At 53.3% G+C, this 17,846-nt stretch overlaps 2 protein-coding genes across 2 annotated transcripts in view; one reads left to right on the forward strand and one right to left on the reverse strand.

Moving 5' to 3' along the window:
* MATN4 (matrilin 4) overlaps positions 1-17,846 on the reverse strand; it is a 26,281-nt gene continuing 8,435 nt past the window's right edge. The window contains exons 3-12 of the mRNA XM_027745881.2: positions 6,318-6,434; positions 4,756-5,325; positions 4,300-4,422; positions 3,728-3,850; positions 3,504-3,626; positions 3,241-3,363; positions 2,383-2,796; positions 1,875-2,027; positions 1,002-1,106; positions 1-825 (exon numbers count right to left, since the gene is read on the reverse strand). Of these exons, the coding sequence (XP_027601682.2) occupies positions 767-825; positions 1,002-1,106; positions 1,875-2,027; positions 2,383-2,796; positions 3,241-3,363; positions 3,504-3,626; positions 3,728-3,850; positions 4,300-4,422; positions 4,756-5,325; positions 6,318-6,393 (1,869 nt within the window). The 5' untranslated portion in view covers positions 6,394-6,434 and the 3' untranslated portion in view covers positions 1-766. The remainder of the gene's footprint in view (positions 826-1,001; positions 1,107-1,874; positions 2,028-2,382; positions 2,797-3,240; positions 3,364-3,503; positions 3,627-3,727; positions 3,851-4,299; positions 4,423-4,755; positions 5,326-6,317; positions 6,435-17,846) is intronic.
* Positions 9,078-17,846, forward strand: part of RBPJL (recombination signal binding protein for immunoglobulin kappa J region like) — a 19,102-nt gene continuing 10,333 nt past the window's right edge. The window contains exons 1-2 of the mRNA XM_027745882.1: positions 9,078-9,105; positions 15,851-15,926. Of these exons, the coding sequence (XP_027601683.1) occupies positions 9,078-9,105; positions 15,851-15,926 (104 nt within the window). The remainder of the gene's footprint in view (positions 9,106-15,850; positions 15,927-17,846) is intronic.

A 17,846-nucleotide genomic window follows, 5' to 3' on the forward strand; every position in this document is an offset into this window, starting at 1 on the left:
TACAAATCTTCAGGGGGTTTATTGTCAGGATAGAAATTCCTTTATAGAAAAGATGAGTTTCAAAATAGCACTACTCTGCTCTCAAAATTAAATATACATAGATATATACACACACATACATATTGATAGAATAATTACCATTTTGCTATGTGATTATAAAACCAAACAAGATAATACCGATTCCCAAATAATTCTGCCAAACTAGGGCCAAGGGATCTGACAATTCCTGCCACCCGCTTTCCCATGGGAGCCCACCTTGGCACCATGGCAGGAGCTGGACAGGCATTCCTGGCCCTGCCTGTGCCACCCAGCTCTTCTTGCCCCGCCACTTGGCAGCAGATGCTGAGACAAGAGAAACTCTCAGGGTGACACCACTGTAGGATTTTTCTCTTGCAAAGTAGCTTGCCAGGCTCCAGAGGGGCTGTGCAGGGCTGGGTCATCCTAGTTGCTCTGTGGAAAGGCCAGGTGTCACATCTGTCCAAAGACCTGTCTGGCCACATGGTCATCTCCCCTCATCCCACACCTTCCAGCTGGGAGAAACGAGGCAACAGCGATGGGTGAAACCCCTTGGCTTCACAGCAGAGGTTTTGATCAAGTTCCTTTTTGGTGTTCTTAGGATTTTTTTTTAAATACAATCCACATCCCCCCAGGGATTTTGAGATATAAGAACGAACACTGATGCTTTACCATAACCTAGCAGTAATAATGTCATGTAGCTACTGTACATCCCTGTGCCCCATCTGAGTGCTGCAGCCCTCTGCCAGGATCACTTCTTGTTGGCAATCTGCTTTTCCAAGTCTTCAAGTCTGGCTGTCATCTGAGCAAGTGAGCATGCTAAGGAAACAGCGTGAGCTGGACGGTGTGGGGGGCAAAGAGCTTTTTCCCTTTGAAGAAGCCTAAAATTCTTCTCACTCCCCTTAACTTTCCCTCCCTTCCCCGTGTGAGCTCTGTTTCCAGCTGCCCTACACCCAAGCAAGCCCAGGTTTCACCATAAAGGATATTTTTCTCCGTCAGGCTCTGCAGGATGGCCACGGTGTTTGTCTGGAACTGCACCAGCGCCTCGCACTCACACGGGCTGCGGATCTCTGTCTCCCCTTTGCCTTCCTCTGGGATGTGGGGGTTTGGCTGCAGTCAGAGCCACAGCCCCACACTGCCCCCACGGCCCTCCCTTGTTTCTGTACAACTCCCTTGTCCCTACAGCCACCCACCAGGACTGGATCTGAGCCTCATGGCTCTTCCCACTGTTTTGCCCTTTTTTTTCAGCCTCTCTCTTTTTGCCAGGCTGCATCCCTGCTAGCCCAGCAAGTCCTTTCCTAGGCATCCCATCTGGCATCTCGCAGAGCTGTCACACACGTGGTCACAGTGTGCCAGGGACAGCCAGCACTGAGCTTTACTTTGCCTTCAGGCTGGGGTGGCAGGTGGCATCTTGACTCCACATCTGCAGCCCCAGCCTTTCCCACGGCAGGAGGACCTTCACAGAAACCCACTGTGGTCCTTGTGCACCCAGCAGCAGAAGCACAGGTCTGGACAAGGCCACCTTTGGAGCTGGGGCAGGGTGCCATCCCAACTTCTGCCCATGCAACAGCATGGGGGTGGCTGCTCACATTAACACTTTTGTATTAACCCCCCCATTTTTTAATTAATCCCCCTAGCTCCACCTTTTCTTCTCCCAAAACCCTCTCTGAGACCCACCTCTATACTCACAAGAGCCTGGTGAGATCCAGAGACAACCTAGGCTCACACCAGCCCAGCTCAGCCTTGGGGTATTTGACATGGAGTGACAGACACACAAACCACCCCAACTGGCTCTCTGGGCACAGGAGGGCCCCCCCTGGCTTGGGACCGAGTCTCCTGGTGTGTCCAGGAGCACCCACCTGGGCAGATGTTCAGTGAGAAGTTCTCCACAAGGTGGGTCATGGTGGTGAAGTCCGCTGAGTAGGAGAAGTGCTGCTCCACCGGCTCGGAGGCGATCGCTCTCAGCTCCTCTTCCACGGCCTTTCCGACGCCCACAGCAAACATGACGATCCCTGTGTGGCAAGGATGGATCCTGAGCACTGCGCTGGCCACCCCACAGCAAGCAGCCCCGAGCCCAGATGGGGCAAAGCCGAGGATGCAGGATTTTCTCTGGGCTTCCCAAACACACAGCAGGAATTCAGGAAGGATGGGCAGGAGCAAGGCAGCACTGTGGTGGTGCAGGCTGCTGCATGAAGGACGCTGCTCAGAGCACCCTGCAACCACAGCAGAGCACGTCTGCCCCTGCCAACCCAGGGGATGCAGCCCCCCTAGGCTGGATGCTGCAGCCTCTCCCCCAGACAGCCACCCTGAGGAACCATCCCAGGATGCCCAAAGCACGGTGACCTGGGGTTCCCCAGACCCCCACACCTGACTCCTTTGCTCTCCTGGCCCATTCGGAGATGTCGTCCTGGGAGCGTCCATCTGTGAAGACGAGCCCAATTCTTGGGATGTTGTGGGAGAGAGGCCTGGCACCTTCCAACTCAGAGAAGCTGTGCTCCACCATGTGCTTGAGGGCAAGGCCTGTCATGGTGCCTTTCTCCATGTACTCCACATCCATCACCGCCTTCTTGATCTCATCCGCGCTGTGGTACTTGTTGAGGGGGAACTCGGTGCGGACACGGCTGGAGTACTGCACCAGTCCCACCCGTGTGCCGTGGGGGGAAATGTCCAGCAGGTCCACGATGCGGTTCACAAACTGCTTCACCAGCTCAAAGTTTTGGGGACGGACACTCTTGGAGCCATCGATCACCATCACCAGGTCGACATGCCCAGCTCCACACTCTGCAAGCACGGGGGGAGATGAGAGGGGACCAGCCTGGCCATGGGCATTGACAGAGTGAAGGTGCCCAGGGCTGGGGCAGAGCTTCTGGGCTTCAGGACACTGTGGGGAGCCCCTGGAACTGCAGCTGGGAAGTGAGGCAAAGCATGCACAGAGGATTCAGCCCCAAAACCTCCACTGACACCCCAACACCCTGTGAAAGTCTTTCCTAGGTCTCTCTTTCCCTGAACCTTTCCTCAAAGTTGTGCATCTTCTGGGCCATGTCTCTGAGGAGACAAGCATCCATCCCTGCAGCACCAGGGTGCTCCCCCAGGCACAGCTAGCTCTCCATCCTCTTCCAAACTAGCTCAAAGTCCCACTTAGAGTCCCCCAGCCCAGTTTCAGATGAGCCCTCCCCAGGAGAGCCCAGACAAGGAGAATGCCAAGAGCCATGTCCCAGTACTCACTGCTGCATGTCTTCCCATCAGCCTGGAGCTGCTGGCCCTCAGGGCACATGCAGTGGTAGGAGCCCTCCGTGCTCACACACTTGAACTCGCAGCCGTGATCCACCCCGTTGCAGAGGTCAGTGGCTGGAAGACAAGCCAAGGGCAGGGGGTTATCCCCATTCAGGTGGAGTGGTCTAGGAACAGCCCTTCCCCTGGGGACAGGGCAGGACATAAAGGCATCTACCATATGCACAACCTGTGCCGTGTGCCACGTTGGGACCTACCCCTGCAGGACCTGCCGTCGGGCTGCAGCGTGTACCCGCTGCGGCAGCGGCAGTAGTGCCCACTGGGAATGCTCACACACTCGTGCTGGCAGCTGTGGTTCCCGAAGCTGCAGTAATCGATCACTGGTGAGAGAAGGAGAAGTGAGGGCAGAAAGGGAAAGACCAGAGGAGAGGGAGAACGAGGAGCAAAGGAAGAAGGGACAGGGAGGGAGACCATCACTTACTAATGCAGCTCCTCTTGTTCTGGCCGAGGTAGTAACCTGGCCGGCAGCGGCACGAGTACGATCCCCGAGTGCTGACACAGTGGTGCTGACAGCCATGTCTCCCGTCTGCACAGGCATCAATGGCTGCAGGGGAACAGGACACCCATCACCTTCCTGTCCTGGCCTCCCTGGGACCGCTCCAGGACTTCAAAGCAGCTCCCAGCACCGTGAGACAAGAAGAAAAAGTCCTGGTGTGGTGACCAGGCCGACTAACATGGCTTTGAAGTAAAATACAGGGAAAAAACAGTGCGCTCTTCAGTGCTGGGAGGTGCATCCTCTGATACACACTGCCCAGACCCCCTCAGATGACAGGCCATATGAGCCCCAAGTGTTCCATCCCAGAGGTGTGGCCGGGATTTGGCAACACTGAATGTCTGCGGTCATTACAGACCCGGGAAGCAGAGGGCCCAGTGAAGAGAGCACCCAGGCTGCTGCTGGCCTTGCTGGGTCCTCTGCTGTGTCCCAGCTTCCCTCCATGGGACCCATAACTACAGGCTCCCTATGAGAGTTTGGATAATAAAAAGAGTTTTTACGGGAACAGGTCTTTCCATCCACGTTGAGCCTGTAGCCGGGGTTGCACTCGCAGTAGAAGGAGCCAGGGGTGCTGACACAGCTGTGCTGGCAGCCGTGCTCCTGCTCCACACACATGTCCACTCCTGCAAGACAGAACGGGCATCAGGGTGGCCCACGGGCACACCGGACACCCAGCTTTGGAATATGCCCTGTCCGTGCAGCAGAAGCCACTGGGACGACCCACACAGCCCCAGCCCTGCCAGCCCCAGTGCTCAGCCGCTGATTTCCAGTGTACAGACATGGACACTGAGCAGTGCCCCGTCCCAGTATCTCACTGGGGAGGTTGCTTCCCCATCCACACCGCTCCCAGCATGGGCAGCCACCCCAAACACCCCTCTGAAGGACATCTTCTATCCCTGGTGAGGAGCAGACACCAGGGCCACCCTTGCAACTCCACAGCAGCATCCCTCGCTCACCACAAAGCTTGTCCTGGAACTGCTTCCCAAACTGCTGGATGAGCTCAAAGGACTCCACCAGGAAGACGTGCTCCTCCAGGGGCGGCGAGGCCATGGCCCGCAGCGAGTTCATGTCTGCCCGCTGGATGCCCACGGCGTAGATCTCAATGCCAGCATTCCGGGCCTGGGTGGCCACCTCGGTGACACGGTCCTGGGGCCGCCCGTCCGTCACGATGATGGCGATGCGGGGGATCTTCTTGTGCGGAGGGCGCGCGCCCTCCTGCGCGGTGAAGGCCACGTTCATGACGTACTGGATGGCCAGCCCCGTCATGGTGCCCTGGGCCAGCGGGATGATGCTGTTGATGGCCCTCTCCATCTCTGCCCGCGTGAAGAAGGTCTTGAGGGAGAAGATGTTCTGCACCTGGCTGGAGTACTGGATCACCCCCACCCGCGTGGCGTTGGGGCCCACGTCCAGGTTGCCGATGATGTCGATCATGAAGCGCCGCATGGTCTCAAACTCGAAGGGGCGCACGCTGCGGGAGCTGTCGATCACAAACACGATGTCCAGGGGGCCCGTCCTGCACTTCAGGGCTGGAGGGGGGCAAAGAAACGGTTCAGCCTCGTGGCTGTCTGCGGGGAGCAGGTCTGGGAGCAGAGCCATCCTTTCTGGGTGGCTGGAGGGGTGCTCAGTCGGGGATGGAGAGAGCGGGTCTGGGTAGCCCTCACAAACCAGCACCTTCCCACCGCCCAGTAAAGTCATGGAAGATGCTGGTAGTGTGGGAGCAGGGTCAACAGGCTGGGGAGACATGCCTGACTGTGGGTTGTTGTGGTTGTGTTTTTTTTCAGGGCAGAAAATGAGACAGAGTAGAGCAAAGCTAAGGGCATGCACAGTGTGGAGATCAAGCCAAAGAGCCTCTCTTGGACACAAGGATGATACTTCCAGTGAAAATTGGGAGATTGTTCAGCAAGTGAAATGCCAATGAATATGTTTTGCTTGGCTTGTGTGCACCCAAGCCTGGGAGAATTTGGCCCTAATGGTAAGCAAACAGTTTGAGTCCCCTTGGGATGATGCCCAGACCTAGGCTGTCATCTCAACTGCTCTGAAGGTCTCTGAGACATACCCACTCCTTTCTCTATTTGGATCCTTCACTGGTTTTAAACTGAGATTGATTTAGATCCCTTTGCCCTGAAAGGAGAGGGACTGCTATCCCTGGGTTTGCTTTGTCCCCCCCCCCTGGAAACTCATGCAAGGAGGGGGTTCCCCCTCATGCCTGCGTGTCCTGCCAAGGTCACAGCCCATGGGGAGGAGGGTCACAAGCCCTGAGCTGGGCTGTGTCAAAGCTGGGGATATGCCCAGAGCAAGTGGCACCAGACCCACCATTCTGGGGCCAGGCTGAGGCTCCCACCCCCCATGGCAGCACTGGCAAGTTTGGGCCTCACATCTGGGGGGATCTCCATCCTCCTGGGGATGCCTCCAAAGAAGAGGCATCATGTCCCCCCACCTCACACAGCAAGCTGTCATCCGAGGGCTCCACTGCCCTGATGCTCTCAGTTCTTTCTCCTCCCCACCATCTGGGGCTCACCTGCAGGTTTTGGTCTGGCTTCCAGTGTCGTCAGGAGAAGCAGGAGGAGAGGGGTAACAGGCAGGAGCTTCATCATGGCTCTGCAAGTCCACACAGTTCCAGGGCTGGAAGGATGTGCTGCAGGGAGAAGACAATGTGGAATCAGTGCAGTTGGTGGGCTGGGCCACAGAGTGGCATCCACCTTCAGTGGGTGTCCCCAGGCAGTGCCAAAAACCCTAAGCAGCAGTTTTGACAGATCCATCCCCAAACTTCTCTGAAACCACGTGAGATCTTTCGCATTCAAGGACTGGCAGTCTCAGCACAGCTCAGTTTCATTACAGCAGCACTGCTCTGCCAAAGGGTCTGATTTTCTGCTCTGGGTGGAGCTGGCCATTGGACAAGCCTTATTTTCACTTGCAAACCAGGCAGATGGAATGTTCATCCAAATGCTTTTTCCCCGACTGTGTGGCTGCTCTCCACAGCCATTGGAGAGTGGGAAAGCTGCACCCAGGGATGCAGAGCACCAGCCCTCCTGACACTCCCACACGGGAATAGAAGCCCCCAGATGAAACACCAGCACAGATAAAACCTGCTCAGAAGTCTCTCAAAGTCACTGGCAAACATCATTTTTCCACAAAAATCCATAAATTTATTCTCTGCCTGTTTCCAAACTCCCTTTGGAGAGCAGAAGCCTCTGCAGGCAGAGGGTGTAAGGGTGCCTGCGCAGGTGGGCTTGCACCCGTTCCTGAGGGAAGGTGCTGGGTGAAGCACTGCTGCTCTCCCTCACATCACCTCAGGGTGCCCACCACCCTGTCACCAGTGCTCTGCAGCTCTCCCTGTCCTGCTGTCTTTTCAAGGGATGCTCTGCATCATGACAGTTTTTTTCATGCCTTTAAGGTGGGATCATTGGAGGAAAAGATATTTAAACTGGTTACCCGAAACCTCAGCTTGTCACTTCTCTCCCTCCCTGCTCCACCTCTGTGTTGCCTTGCCTTGCCTTTCCCTCCCTCACCTGGCACCTGCAGGGACATGGATTTATTTTGTTTATTTTTATTCCAGCTCCGGTTGGAAACCCAAGGTGCTGAGGATGGAAATGCCACAGATAATGCAACTTTCCCCAGGAGACATGCAGTGCCAGGGCTGGGCACAGATACTGGAAGGCTGCTTTAAAAAAAAAAAAAAAAAAAAAAAAAAAGCACAGAAATTCATTTTATCGGTAGTTATCAGCCGATATTTATTTAGCCCCAGGAGGTCTCAGTTGTAATTCATCACCAGGGCTGCTGTTTAATTGCTCAGTGGTTACGTGCAGCCCTGAACAGCATGTCTTTGACAGCAGGGACACTGATAATAGGTTTCACAGCTGCATCTTAAAACTGTCTCCAGACTCAGTGTTCACACCTGGAAAACTGTATTGAAGAATGAGAAGGACAGAAAAGGGCTACAAGAAGAGACTGGATCCAGAATATCAGTCTCAAAGGGCCTTTCCCTGGAGGTGAGCAGACCACCAGCCCAGGATCCAGTGACCCTGCAGTGGTATCAGGAGCTCCTGCAGAACCACGCAGGAAGGGCCAGTGGGACCGCTCTGGGATGAGGGGATGGGTGGGGGTGGGCAGCCTGGCAGGTGTTTTCTAGGAAGCCATGGGGCTGAGGTGAGCATTGCTTTGTGGCCTGCAGTGCTCAGGTGCCTTTGATCCCTCACGAGAGCACCACGAGCAAGCAGAGAGGCAAACAGTCCCTGCTATCCCAGCTTCATTTCCCTATTTATTTAGCAGATTCTTTTTCCAAGTCTTCTTTCCTGGGAGAAAGCACTCACTAACCACGAAATATATTTGGGACAGCCACGCCACCTCTAACATTTTTCAGCTCTCTGCTGTCCACACCTCCCTGCTGTGGCAGGCTGCTGTGGAGCCTGTGTCTCACAGCACCCACACAGCTTCAGAGCCAGCCCAGAGAGAGGAATGAGCTGTTGGGCCAGGAACCAAGAAGGAGAAAACCAGTTCACGACTGATCTATTTTTAACAACATCTCAGCTTTGGATGAAGTCTTGGCGCTCCCCACGGGTGGAAGGGCTGATGCTGCCTGGACAGGGCAGGGCATGGCAGCTCAGCCATACATCCAGCGCCGTCCTGGCAGCAGAGGTGAGGCTGGGACAGTGTCCTGGGTTGATTCAATATAACACCCAGCCCTGTCTCGGCAGCAGCAAGGCTGATGAGGACCAGGAAGCAAAGGTGATGGGACAGATGCCCCCCAGTATCTCTCCCACCATCCCACACTGGGCAACATCCCTGCTCACTCCCCTGGGGCTGGCAGCACTGAGGCTGACTTGCATCCCCATGGAGGGGCTCCCCACACCCTGAGGGCACCCACATCACCCCCTCCAAGCCCCCTGCTACCATGCAGGAGTGGGAGGGAGATGGGTGGGAAGCGACCGGCTGGCAGGCAGGTGCTGTGAGGGAAGGCAAACACGGGGCCGGCTGCAACAGCAGAGACCTTGAGATAACGCTGAGCTATAAAGGAAAAAAACGTCCAGGCAGGGACAGTGCTGCTGGCTGGGCTGGCTCAGCCAAACTCGGTAGTAGCTGAGCCGAGAGGGACACCTGGACCATCTCCTGACCTTTCTGACACATGGGGAAAGCCAGTCATTGCTTTTCGCTGCTGAAGGAGATGCTCAGGACATGGTGCGAAGAGAGTGACCAAGGGAAGAGCCACATGTAAGGAAAGAAGGTTAACAATGACCCCAGTCTCCTCTTGACCCTCCTCACGATCTCGACCAAGGAGGACATGGAGATGGATCCCCAGAGACAAACAGGTAAGCCAGCACGCCTTCTCTGGGCACCTCCCCTGGGCACCTCCACTGGCAGTGCTGCTCCCCAGGGCACTTGCATCCCTCCCTGCTCCACCACTTGTCCGTCTGCTCTCCCTGCCAAGTGCTGAGTCTCGGGAAAAACAGACGCTTCGGGTTTCAGCGTGGCCTCCTTGGCAGCTCTCTCCTGGCTACAGGTTAAGAGAAATGCTCTGAATATTCCCCTTCTGGTTCATACAGATGGTCACAGGTTGGACCTGGGTGCACCCTCCCTTTGGGCAAGCCCAAAGGACAGGGCACAGCAGGGAGCAGGGTGAGGAATGCTGCTGGCTCCCTACCCTGCTTCCTATTATAGGGGAGGGGATGAAGCAGATGGAGAAAGGAGGGGTGAAAGGCTCAGGAGATGGCAGTGCTCTCACAGGAAAGCCCTGACCATACTGTCACGAGGAGGAAAGCAGGTTGTGGACCATGGCTATGGAGTTATGAGCCAGCTCTCAGGTACAACCACATGCAAGGTTTCAAACATCTGACATCTGGGCACATCAACCTCCTGCTGAGATTTATGTTTATGGCAAAAAACACAGGACTCCAGACACCTGCCTGGGCTTGGCAGTCCTTTGGCACATTGTGGGAGCAGCAGCATCTCTGCCCTGGCTCCAGACCCTGCAAGAAGCCAGGGCAAGGGATCCCCATGTGTTGCAAGGAGTGGGGAACAGCCTGGAGGCTCCCATCCAGCACACTTTACCCAGCACAAGCCAAGCTGGAGGGCTGTTTGATAGCACATATTTCTGTGCTGGAAGCCTTGGCCAGCGGTAGAGCAGCCCTAGACATGACGTTGCCAAGACTCACCCTCCTTACCTGCCTCTCCACACACCCTGCTTAGTTCTGCAGGGCTTTTCTTTGCAAAGATCCAACCAGGCAGTTTTGGGAAGTTGTAATTCTACTCCCACATCAGTGTTATTTGATGAAAGTATTAAAAAAACCCCCAAACCAAAAATGCTCAGGATCCCTACACCTGAGTCCCTGTGCTTAGGACACCAGTCCTGCCAGGACAACAGCAGAAAGACAGAGAGAGCATCCTCAGTCTGGAGGATGAGGAGATAAATTGTCACATCCTCAGCAGGACAGCAATTCATCATCTTCAGGTCCACTCCTGAGAGAAAGGCTGCCCCCAAAGTACACATGGGACCAAAAGAGGAAGACTGAAGCATGTCTTGCCCCAGGCACAGGGGATAATGAAGCAAACAGAGCTACTTGGAGAGGTGTAGACAACTTACATCAGCCTGGAGGCACCTGCTGTTTAAACCTTGATGGACTGCTGGCACATAGTCCATATATTTGCAAGACCTTCAAGCAGTGTGAACGGATGAGGCCTGAGACAGCCCAGGAACTGGATCCACCCTTTGCTGGAGGGTTGCCCAAAGGTTGGTTTCTCCCAGTCTGCAGATGCCCAGCTCTCAGTGGTGGCTCTGCTGCCCATGAGCATTGAATCCACCCTCAGGACCATTTTACAGGCAGCATCAGCCTTACACTTCATCAGAGCTCCAGAATCTCAGTGCTCATCCCCCACAGCAGCTGGGTGATGAGTGGCAAATCCCACCAGGAAGGACAGAAGTGCAGTTTTCAGAGCAAGGAAGATTCAGGGAGCACAAGCAGTTGAGATCAGAAAATAGCATGAATTTCCAGCCCCAAAGGGGGTTTTTTTCCCCTTTTTGAGGACTGATGTGTCCTTGGTTCTTCCCAAACACACATGTGGGAGAACCAGAGCAGACTCTTTCCAGGACATCGCAGTATTCTCCAGTTACAACACTGTGGCAGCTTTACTGGGCCAAGTGCCACCTGGAAGGACATATTATTTGAAAAACAAGGCTGTATTTCTTGAACAGCACATCAAGGCTGCAAACCCAACAGGAGCAATCAGCAGGAGTGCTGTAACAGGAAAACCTTGCTGGATGCAGATGGGAATTCTCTTTAACTCCCCTTGCTCCCCACAAAACCACTCCCCATTTTATGGGACCCACTCCTGAATATTCACAGAGAGGGCAGGAGGAAGACGAGTTTCTTGTCCAGATCCATTTGCTGGCTGAGTAACAGACATCTTTGACTCACAGCTCACAGACTCATACAGGTCCTGACAAGTTTATACTGTGAGATGACATTTGAAGTCCCCTTGGGAGGGAAGTGCTGGGTGTAGCATGGACAGAGCATCCCCTTCTCTTCTAGACGTTCTCCACAAGAGCACAGAGGGTGTTCCTCTGCCATCAATCTGTTGCTAAAAGACCTCCCAGTGCTCTGCAACTCAGCTGGCAGGAAAGCCTCTTGCCCAGACAGCTCTGCACTGACACAGGCTGTACCTGTACCTTCAGCAACAGCTGCCATGAATAAACACCACATTCACTCGCAAATTAAAATGTTAAAGATCTAGCCAAGAGGAAAACGTGGTTAGCCAAATCCCCTTGTTCAACTAATCATGTCAGAGATGGCTTCTGTTTCGGGACTGCTGGTGATGTTTCTCTGTTCCTTCCTGTCCCACTCGAGACCTTTAGGCTGCACTTGACCCCTGAGCTGCACAACAGGCAAATTCAGCCCTGCTCCTAACTGGTATTTTATGCAAAACTGAAGAGATCTTGGAATACTTTGATTTTGATGAAGAGTGATCAACGGGGGACATACGCACCTCACTGACTCTCTTTACAAAGAAAATGCTCTTCTGCAAACAGGCCCTTGGAGGACAGCTGTGCTGGGCCAAGAGACTTCAAACTTTGGAGGGAAGGATGTCTGGGCCATCCAGAAGCTGAGGCAGCAATCCACTGCCCAAGTTCTTGTTCTGTGAGGAAGGTGTTAGAAAGCATTTTTTTTCCCCCAGAAATATGCATGATCAACCGCAAAGGAAAGAGAAATGGCCCAAACCAGCTCTGGGCTGGTGCAGTTTGTCAGCTGAGCTCCTGATGCAGCAGAGCTGGTATCTCTAAGCAAGGAGATTCATTGTTACTAGCAGGACATCTGTCTCCCGAATCTGCTGCGACCACTATCCCCAGCTGACCTCCAGCAAGTTTACATGGCACAGGCAACCACAGACACTGCCTGCTACTGCAGCCCCGTAATCAGAGAGTCATTGCCCGACCTCCTTCTCTAAATCTTTATATCATATTTCTCACTCTGGAGAGGTGACTCAATGTGTTGGCATAAGAAAACACGCCAGGAGAATATTCTTGTGCCTCTCCCCTTTACCCTGCCCATCCTGCTATGTGTTTAATTGAAATAGCAGAAAGCAAGGAGCGTTTGGTGGCTGTGGAAAGGCACGCGGAGACTTTTTGTCCCTGGCTGAATTTTTTGTGCAGATACTCTTCACAGGGAGACCTCAAAGGTAGCATAGGAAACGTCTCTCACCTAACCTCATGGCTTCCATGTTCCTCTGACAGCAGGAGGACTGCTGTCCCAGGACTGGGATGCTGTCACCCCACAGGTGTGACCAGAGAACAGCTCCCACCAGCATCACAGCAGGCTGTGGCCTCACTCCTGCCCATGCTGAAGAGCAGGTAACACTTTGGGGAAGCCATCTGAGTCCAGCTGCAAGTGTAGGAGCTTTGAATACCCACAGGCAGGGTTTCTCCATTTCTCAGTTTCTGGACCCCGCCTAATTTTCCAGCCCAGACACAGACTCTTGTACAGTGGGTTACCTCTGCTGTCAATAGATCTGCTCCCACTGGTTCCTGACATAGACCATGGACTCCTATGGGTCCACAGACTACAGTCAAAGACTCCTGAATTGGCAATCAACCAGCACAACACAGCCCAGAAAAAGGAAAGCTGAAATCTGGAGAGAAGACAAGTTACTGCCTCCTCTCTGCAAGGGACAGCAGCTGAGCCCTATGCATTTCCCTGGTGGGCACCAGAAGGACAAGGCTAGGGGTCGATTCATGTGCACAACCAATTGCTTGGAAAGGAAGAGGATCTGAAGCTTGCAGATAAAGAGGAAGAGGCAATGGCAGAAAGTGGCTAGGGAAGATGGATCCAGCCTCCAGTAAAAACCACCAGGAAGGACAAGCTGTGTGAGAACCAGAAAAGCTTCAGGTACAGGATCAGGCACGGCAGTCCGGAGCATCCCATATGGAAACATTGTCATCGCTGTGCACCAGCCTCTGGAGTCTCCCAAGCACACACCTATACCCTCTCCTTTAACAGAGCTGGTTTGAAACCCTTTATTTTTATTCAAGATGGAAGGGGACTGAAGCCTTCTAAGAGCTAGAACTGTTACTTGACACCTAAAGGTACATCTGTGCCCGAGTACCCCCAGATGGGCGACGTCTGGCACAGCAGGTAACAGAGCACCGAGTCGAGGTCCCTGTGCCCAGCTGATCAATGGAGCCCTTATGGCAGCTGTGTGAGCTCCCAGCGGAGCCTGAGTGCTCAATTTGCTACTGTCTGGGCCCAAAGTGGAGAAAACACGATTACTGACAAGTGGTAGGAGCCTCTCAGCCTCCTGGCACGGCTGGAGGAGACACGTGTGACATCTGGCACGAGAGGGACCGACTGGTGCTGGGGGAGCAGCTGACTTTTATAAGTTTCTTTATGAGCACCACTCCATCTTATTTTTTTGACATATTTTTCCTAGGTTCCATTCATTCACTCACTGTAGGGCTACTCTGTAATTCCCATGTGTATGTAGATACAAACTCTACTTATCTCCCCTCCGTGTTTCAGCCCTATTCATCAGGCATTTGTAAATGGCATTTTATGAGTGCTGAGTTTTTAACAAGGCAGGCACGCTGCTCCAGAGCGAACAAAGGGGCCCCTATTGGAAACTTTAAAGATGTTTAAACAAAGAGTTCTCTTGAAAACCTTTAACCCCTAATGCCAACCTCAAGGGAAATGCTATGTTATGAGCAATCGGAGCACAAACATCTTCTGTGACCACAGATTGCTTACAACGGGCTGCCTTGTTGGCCACAGCTTCTCATTTTTCTACCATGGCCAACCAGAGCAGCTCCCGAGCCCATCTTGTGCTGAGCACATACAGCTTCTTTAATTCTTCAACGACAAATGAAAGTTACAACTTCCACAGAAATCAACAACAGCTTTTTCCAGTTGGATGCAGCAGTACCCTCCCTGCTTTGATGGAAAGTGTTGTTTTACTGCAAACACCAAGATCTCTCACACTCTTTCCAGACGGCAATTTGCATTTTGGATGAGGCCAAATTTATCTATATCCTGGTGGCAAATATCAGGGCTGAGATCTCAGAATAGCTTCCCCTACACACACCTTTTTTGCTGATATCAAATGCCAATCTAATGAATTCCTGCGGAATTCACAAGAATCTGCTTGTGAAATGCAGTTTCTACTTGTTACTGAGAACCTGCACGCTCACTTCCTGGGATTAATTGCTCCTGTTCTTGGAAAAGAAAAAAAAAAAATCAACTATCAAGAAATGCTACAGAGGGTCCCACAGGGAGGGTCCTACAGGGAGGGACCCAGAGGGAGGGGTCCCACAGGGAGAACTTCACAGTAACTTTATTAATAATACGAGTTTAAGTGGAGCAAAAATCCTGTAGGTTCAAGCAGAAGAGGTGAAGTCCTCTCAGAGTTGGGGCTTGGCCCCTCTCTTAGACCTCTCTTCCCCCCAGTCCCATTGCACACATGAAGTGGCTTCCATTGATGGGGGACAGTCCCATTTCCCTGCCAGCCTCCTCAACCACACAGGTTCCCACTCTTCAGTCTGACTCCTGGATGGATTCAGCAGCTTTGAACACCACAGCAAAGGCTGTCCCTGCAGAATGAGGGGCAAAACCCCAGCAGAGCAAATACCACCACCTCATGTATCTGCTCAGCTCTGCTTATCTCAGACGGCTGCGTGTTCGCACAAACACGATGAGTGCGGATTAATCTGATTTTCCAAACAAGTTTTCCCATGTAATTGCTTGGAACAGAAGTGCCCAAAGCTAATTTTATCCTGTGAAACTGTTGGAATGATAAGCCGAAGGTGGGTGATTGCTTGTGCAAACACATTTCCAAGTATGCACAGACCCAATTTTCCAGTCGTGCAGAAACGGTGCTTAACAAACTTAGGGCACACTTTTGAGCTTATCTTTCTGCAGGATCTCTATCTCCTATTGCTCAGTACGCCTTGCCCAGGTGTACCTGACCTTATTATTCTCTGCTAAAAGAGATCCTCGGTTGTGTAAGCAGGAACCTGCCCGACAGCTAGGCAAAAGGTGAGCAGGGCAGGCAGGCTGAGCCATCCCGGCGGCGGGGAAGAGTTCACATCCCAGCACAGCACCGACGGACCGAGCGGGTACCATGCCCTGACTGCCCCACGGCCATACCCCAGCCCAGGGCACCGCTGCGGGGGCCAAGCCCGCACAGTCGAGTGTCGGGAGGGCTCCAACTCACAGAATGTGGGGGAAAACCCTCTGGGGCAAAAGCTCTGCTCTTCTCCTCCCGGCTTTGCTTTCTGCTCCTGACGCCCAGGATTGCCGCCCCCCTTCCTGTCCAAGGGAAAAGCCCCACTCCAAGGAAAAGCTCCCCGGAGGCTGCCGACCTTTGCGGTAGCGCTCGGCGCCGCTCACAGCCCCACCGAGCCGGGATGGGGATCGGGATAGGGATCGGGACCTGGACCGGGACAGGGATAGGGATCGGGACCTGGACCGGGAGAAGGATCGGGATCGGGACCTGGACTGGGACCGGGATGGGGGTCGGGACCGGGCTCACCCGCACCCTCCTCACCCTCCTCCTCTCCTCTCCCTCCCGCAGGGGCGGCGGTGCCCGCGGAGCCCCCGACTCACCCGTGCCGGCCGCGGAGCCGCTCCCCGCCGCGCTGCTGGCTCAGGTAGGGCGGTGCGGGCGGTGCGGGGCGCGGAGCTGCGCGGTGCGGGGCGCGGCGGCGCCGGGCATTTAACGGGGCGGGGGAGCGGGGGGGGCGATGGGGCGGGCACGGCCCGGCCCCGGGGCAGCGCCGGGAGCGGGGGGGGTGGTGGGTTCCATCCGCCTGCCCCGGTTTGGGGGGGCCCGGGGGTCCCACCTGCCCCCGCCCCGCGCGTTGTGCCCGTGCGGATCCCGCGGGAGCTGCGCGCAGGTGGAACCGGCACCGCGGGGTGCGCGGCCCGGGACGGCCCGGAGCTCACCGGCGGGGAGGGGCCTGCCGCTTTTAGTCTTTTTTTCTTTTTTTTTTTTTTTTTTTTTCCTTTTTCTCCCTTTATTTTTCTTTTATTTTTCTCCTTTATTTCTCTTTATATAATTTTTTCCTTTCTGCCCCTTTTTTCCGGTTTTCTTTTTTTTTTCCTGCTTTTTTCCTTTATTTTATTCTCTTTTTCTTTGTCTTTTGCTTTTTTCCTCTCTATTTATTCTATTTCCCTTTTCTTCCTTTTGATTTTTTCTTTATATTTTTTCCTTTTCCCTTTATTTTATATTTTCTTTTTCTCTTTATTTTATTTTTTCCTCTTTATTTTATATTTTCCTTTTTTTTTTCCTTTCTTTTTCTTAATTTCATTGTTTCTTTTTTATTCTCGTTCTTTTTCTTTTTTCTTTTTTTTTTTTTTTTTAATTTCCTCTTCTCCTGCTGCGGGAATACACCTGGGAGCCCCCTAAACTCAAAAGCTTCTGGAAACAGGAGAGTCCAAGCTTAATATCCATTTGACCTACAGTGTCCTGGAAGTTTAGGAACCTCTGCAGGCAGTGGCTGCAGTGTGGGGAGGTGGGTTTGAACCAGTGAGCTGCAGGCCAGGTGTTGCAGGGCTGTAGACCCTCAGGCTGAGCTTTCATCAAGAAGGTCAATGTGCAATGGAGATCATCAACAGAGGCTTCTTAGAAACCCTGGAATAGCCCTGCCCAGCCCTCCACCTCTTCCCAGCACTCAGATCAGTCTAGCGGTGGCAGGAACCACCTTTAGTGCTTTATGGGACTCTTTCAGTGCTTTAACAGCACTTCCCTTCCTCTCTGCACCAACAGGAGGAACAGAGGAAGGAGACTACAGTAGATCACCCCTGCTATCTGAATTTTCTAGCAGATGAGCCAATACAGCGTTGCCAAAGTTGGGCATTTTGGGGGTGTTGGTGCTGCTGGGGTGACCACCCCGGCTGGCCCCCGCTCCCCGCAGAGTTCACTGCCACAGGATTTCTGTGCTTCCTGTTCTGGCTGCTGTTTGCCCTTGGTGTGGTCGACAAATCCCCCAGGCCCAGAAAAGGCTGAATTTCACTTGTGTGTGCAGTGAGGAAAATATAGGATTTATAAATACCCATGCATATACAGGGGCTGTGGGTTGGGTTGGTCTGGATTAAAGGAGGTATTGAAAAATGAGGGAAGCCAGAAACTGCAGGCTTCTCATTTCTGTGATTTCTAATGGCTTTTCCTTTTGCATAAACACTGCATTGACTCCATACCCGAGAGCACTGCAGGCGTTTTCTCCCCTGCTCTGTACAAAATATAACCCCGACCTCTAAAATGGATATTTTTTATTAGGACATTTGGTTTCCCCAAGCTCAGGGAAGAACAATTGCCCTCTGTGGCAGCAAGTCCCCAGCAAGCTGCAGGGCAGCCGTGTCCTGAGCGAGGCAAATGGCAGCTCCTTTTCTGGGAGGAAAAGCAGCAAATTAAATCTCTGCACTTCAATTCAGTGCTACCTGCACTTTAGGACACTGTTACTGCAAGTTACAGTTCTTGTATAAAGAGTTGATTTGAAGACCCAGTTTCTAAACAATGGCTGCTGGGATTGTATTTTGGTCTCCTGAGTCGGGTACTTTTATTCCCAGGG

Source organism: Pipra filicauda, unplaced genomic scaffold, assembly GCF_003945595.2.
Source record: "Pipra filicauda isolate LSUMZ 115617 unplaced genomic scaffold, ASM394559v2 scaffold299_size895176_pilon, whole genome shotgun sequence".
Lineage (NCBI taxonomy): Eukaryota > Metazoa > Chordata > Aves > Passeriformes > Pipridae > Pipra > Pipra filicauda.